General features: G+C 32.9%; 1 protein-coding gene across 1 annotated transcript; it reads right to left on the bottom strand.

Moving 5' to 3' along the window:
- Window positions 1-724: 724 nt before the first annotated feature.
- On the bottom strand, window positions 725-1528 carry LOC143624035 (root allergen protein-like). Its single transcript, XM_077094785.1, has 2 exons — window positions 1282-1528; window positions 725-1169 (listed from the first exon to the last, which is right to left on the bottom strand). The coding sequence occupies exons 1-2, from the start codon at window positions 1460-1462 to the stop codon at window positions 883-885; spliced, it is 468 nt and encodes a 155-aa protein (XP_076950900.1). The 5' UTR covers window positions 1463-1528; the 3' UTR covers window positions 725-882.
- Between the last annotated feature and the right edge of the window lie 2747 nt (window positions 1529-4275).

The raw sequence follows: 4275 nt of genomic DNA, 5'->3' as shown, positions 1-4275 counted from the left end.
CCACGGATTTTCGAGATGAACGAACCACGTCTTGATCTTCTTCTCCGGTTGTTTGAGACCTGCAATGGTTTTTCGAGGGTGTGGAGGTGACTGCTAAGAAATCTCAAAGATCTCTTGTTTACAGACACAAAAAAGTGGTGGTGGCTCTTATTGAGCATGACCCTCTAATAAGGAGGTGGAGACCTCCTTATATAGAGCCTCATGGCCACCATCATGGTACCCTAATGGGCCTAGCCCAGTTAGGGTTACCTCCACAAAACCCCCTCAGGCCAATAACATTGTATTAGTCCATGTAATAAAATAAGCCAAACATAATAATTTAGGGTCGTAAAACCGGGTTTAGTACCATACCCCTACATTTTCAATCGGTTAGTGAGATTTTCTAATTATAGTGAATGTTAGATCAATCTCAAGAAATCAAAGACTTTCGTCGGAGGATGATGAGGAACGTATCGAAATTCCAAAGAATATTCAAGAAAAAAGGGAAAAAAGCTATAAAAGGTGGCCTGACAGAGAAGAAAGAAATGGTTTTAATTAAAGCATAGGTTCATTATTCAGAACATCCCTCCTTAGTCAACGAACCAACTCGAGAAGGGTTTTAAAAAAGGATGTATTTGTATAATTTACTTATTTATTTTTAACATATTTAAATTTTATTGTTTTTTATGGTTGGTGAAAATCGACAGCGACGATCAATTATATTCAAATTAGATATATAGCGGTCTTAAACTCCGATATAGATTATTTTATAAAGTCTCACACAACATTTATTATCACTTCAAACTGGAACATAGTACAACAATATCCAACCGGAACTTTGTCTGTTATTTCAAACCATAGTGAAAACCAAAATACGTACGCAAGCTGAGATCCTTAATAAGTTTACTGATGTGCAACGGCATAAGCCTCAATAGCCTTGTAGGTGTCTTCATATAGTTCCTTCTCTTTCTTAAGAATCTCTTCGGGTAGCTTCTCATCTCCTTTGTAGTTATAAATAACAGTTTGTTTAAAAACACTTCCTCCGTCTGAAGAAGGCACAACCTTAACATGATAGTTAATTGAGTCTAATATGCCCAACAAGTTGTCACCTTCAATGAACGAATAGCTATAGGTATGGTTACTCACATCCAAAGCATCAACCTTGTATTTTCCGGTCGTGAACGGCACAGCTATATTTAAAAATGTGAAAAGATTTATTAGCTTCAAAATAAATTTACTTTTGAATATAATCCGTGATAAAGAAAATAATTATTAATCGCATAACAGTGGGGAGTTGTTTACCATCGCCAAAGGTGAAAATCTTGATTGTTCCGACATCTCCGTTTCCTTCTACTGTCTCAATGGACTTGAAAACTTCAGGCTTGACTTTAGGTGCGATTCTATCAAATTGACTGAAAGTCTTAAAAACTTGTTCGGCGGGAAATTTAGAAGGAACCTCAACCTCGAGAGTAACAGACGGCATGATTAAAGAACTTGAAAGAAAACTTGTGAGGAAAAAGAGATGATTGATTTTGTAGTGATGAAATGTTCATAAACTCTAGTAGTATTTATAGACTGATATGATGAAGAAGAAGGCCCCTCAACTTTGACTAACCATCCCTTGGATACATTTAACACTGATATTATATTATTGGTCATATGTTTTGCTTATTTTGTAGCAGAAGGGCTTGTACACAGCCAAGTTATTATTTTGAGAAAACTCGGACTGAGCATGTGAGCGTGTCATAAAACTAGTCGGGTTAAGGTTCAATTATATCATAACTTTTTTTTAACCGCATAAGTTTTATTTAAATAAACCATGTTAGTAAAATAAGTCGGTACGAAACAAAATTACAAACTGATCCAGAAAAATCAAAAAATTACAAGACTCATCATAATCAAAGTTTAGGCTATAAATGTTTTTAGTAACGTATAAACCAAATTGAAAATATTGGGCAATGGTTATTCACACACCCTTTTTGGATATTCACACACCCTCTTAACACACCTATTATCTATACATACACCCTATGAAGGGTGTATGAATAACACATTCCAAATAGTATTATTATTATTATTATTATTATGGTCGTCATATCATGTGAGGCCGTGAGGGGTGGAAGTGTAACTTAAGGTTTTCCTAGAATATCAATAGCAAAGTACAATGATTTTTGACTAATAGATATTATTTAAAAAATAAAAAAAAATACATTGTTACGGTATCTTTCTCAGCCACATGCATCTTATTTCTCTCTTGTGTTACGAAATTTTCAAATCCTAATTCTAATCACAACGTGTAAAGCACTTTTTTTCCGTCAATCATGTTGTATTCGTTTCTTGTTTTATTTATTTTATTTTTATTCATTTATAAACTAAATAACACCCAAATATTTTGATAAGAGTTTTTTTTTATGAAAGGCGATATATTATAAAAAACACGAACCAACAACTAACTATTCCGCAAATCTCAAGAATTTATAGGTTCAAGATACACCAATCAGTCTATTCGACTCTTGAAACCACCCATAAGTAACTTACTTTTTTAGGACTCAATTGATCCACTCGTACGGGACTCGGACCGTTCACCATGGGCTGATTATCTAGCAATTTGCTTGACTGTTTGACTGAAAATAACCTATCCGGATCAACCGTCCACACCCATGTATCTTCCAAATTCGTAATAATGAACGAGGCAGGTAAAGAGTGGTGAACGATCATGTAATCTAGAGTAATAATACAAAGACTTAAAAGTAGATTAAACAAAAAAAAGAAAGTATAAACAATTAATCCGTATATCTTGAGTTTCCGTAGAATTTTAATATCCAGTCCATTTTAAAGCTTGGTTAAAGTTGATGGCTTTCTTTCTTTTCCACATGTCGGTCAATACAAATACATGCTAGTATGCTACAAAGTTTTATACACACCACATTCAACAAATTTCAGCATGACTAGATCGATGTTCGTTCTTCATCTATTCTATTGTAGAAAAGGTTATTAAGATTTTCCATGTTGAGAACATTACACCTAAAGTTAACCCTCAAGTTCATTGAGACTGTATAAGAAATCGAATGTTGGAACAGTAAAGATTTTCACACTTGGTGATGGTAAGATGATCGATTTGCATTGTTATCCAAATCGTAGCCTTTTAAGAACGACAACTATATTGTTGTAATCATTTTGAGTTTAATTAGAAATCGTTGTTTGAATAACTCAAAAAAATCAAGTTAAAAAAAACTAGATAGAACAATACATCACAACGAAAGGAAAAATTACACAAAAACAGACCAAAAAAACGAGTACTAAAAAGAAGGTTCAACTAGTCCAATACAAAAGCCTCCTCCCACGAAGCAGTCGAGGACCCGCTGCACTCTACCACAAATACAAAGAGACTTAACCGGCATCCATATGATATTTCTTATTTATTTTTTTACATGCAACTTACCCATTCACTATAGAAAGATATCGTAGAATAATAAGATTTTTTAAGACGTTATGTACTGTGAATGTAGAATACTTAATACTTTATTGTTCATTCCAGTGTTTATGGGCTTTAGAATTTGGTGTATATGATAGTTGTAGCTACCCACGCTAATGAATAAATCAGTTACTTAATTTGTTTTCACGTTATCACAATTGAACGCAATATTAAATCAAGAAAAACACCAGTTGTCTTTTATCTAAATTGATTTATGATAGAAACAAAAACTACTCCAGTACCGTTCGTCAGCCTGAAGCCATTTTGAAGCCACGGGAATGGCCACCCCCACAAGTTGTTTGAGATTCCAATCTATAGTCACATGGTCCATTGACACTGTTGCGCACTAACCGTGACTTTTTATCTTATCTATAATAAACATTTATCCCTAAATTTGTTCACTTGCTAAAACACTCCATATCCAATTTCCTACATATATTTTTAATCAATTAAATAATAACTTTTTTTTATTATGGGTTAAGAAACATAGTAAATCCCCAAATATTATATTTATTTAAGTTTTTTTATTTTTATTTTAAAGCACAGGGCCTCAATTTATGAGCACTCACATTGAAGTATCAATCTCCATAACTATAATTTACAGAAAATACTATTTATTAATAGAATTGTTCGGTCAACTTTTAAAAATCTTAACATTCGATTATATATATATATATATAATCAACTGAATAATATCATTTTCACTCGCAACCACAATAAAATATAGGATAAGAGATGAATAGTATATAACATATCGATTTTTTCTTATTTGTATTCGTTTATGTTTAACCTGACTCGGGAATGTAATATCACTAGTACAA

The sequence above is a fragment of the Bidens hawaiensis genome, unplaced genomic scaffold, assembly GCF_021521415.1.
Source record: "Bidens hawaiensis isolate Kalapana, Puna unplaced genomic scaffold, B.hawaiensis_p1.1 tig00003653_1, whole genome shotgun sequence".
NCBI classification, from domain to species: Eukaryota; Viridiplantae; Streptophyta; class Magnoliopsida; order Asterales; family Asteraceae; genus Bidens; species Bidens hawaiensis.
The sequence above is the reverse complement of the archived record's forward strand: the minus strand, read 5'-3'. Positions and strand labels throughout refer to the sequence as shown.

Excerpts from the sequence above, each read along its gene's own strand:
- LOC143624035 (XM_077094785.1), bottom strand. The coding sequence starts at position 1,462 with ATGCCGTCTGTTACTCTCGAGGTTGAGGTTCCTTCTAAATTTCCCGCC. Across the intron at positions 1,170-1,281 it reads GATTTTCACCTTTGGCGATG|CTGTGCCGTTCACGACCGGA; the intron begins GTAAACAACTCC and ends TTTTAAATATAG.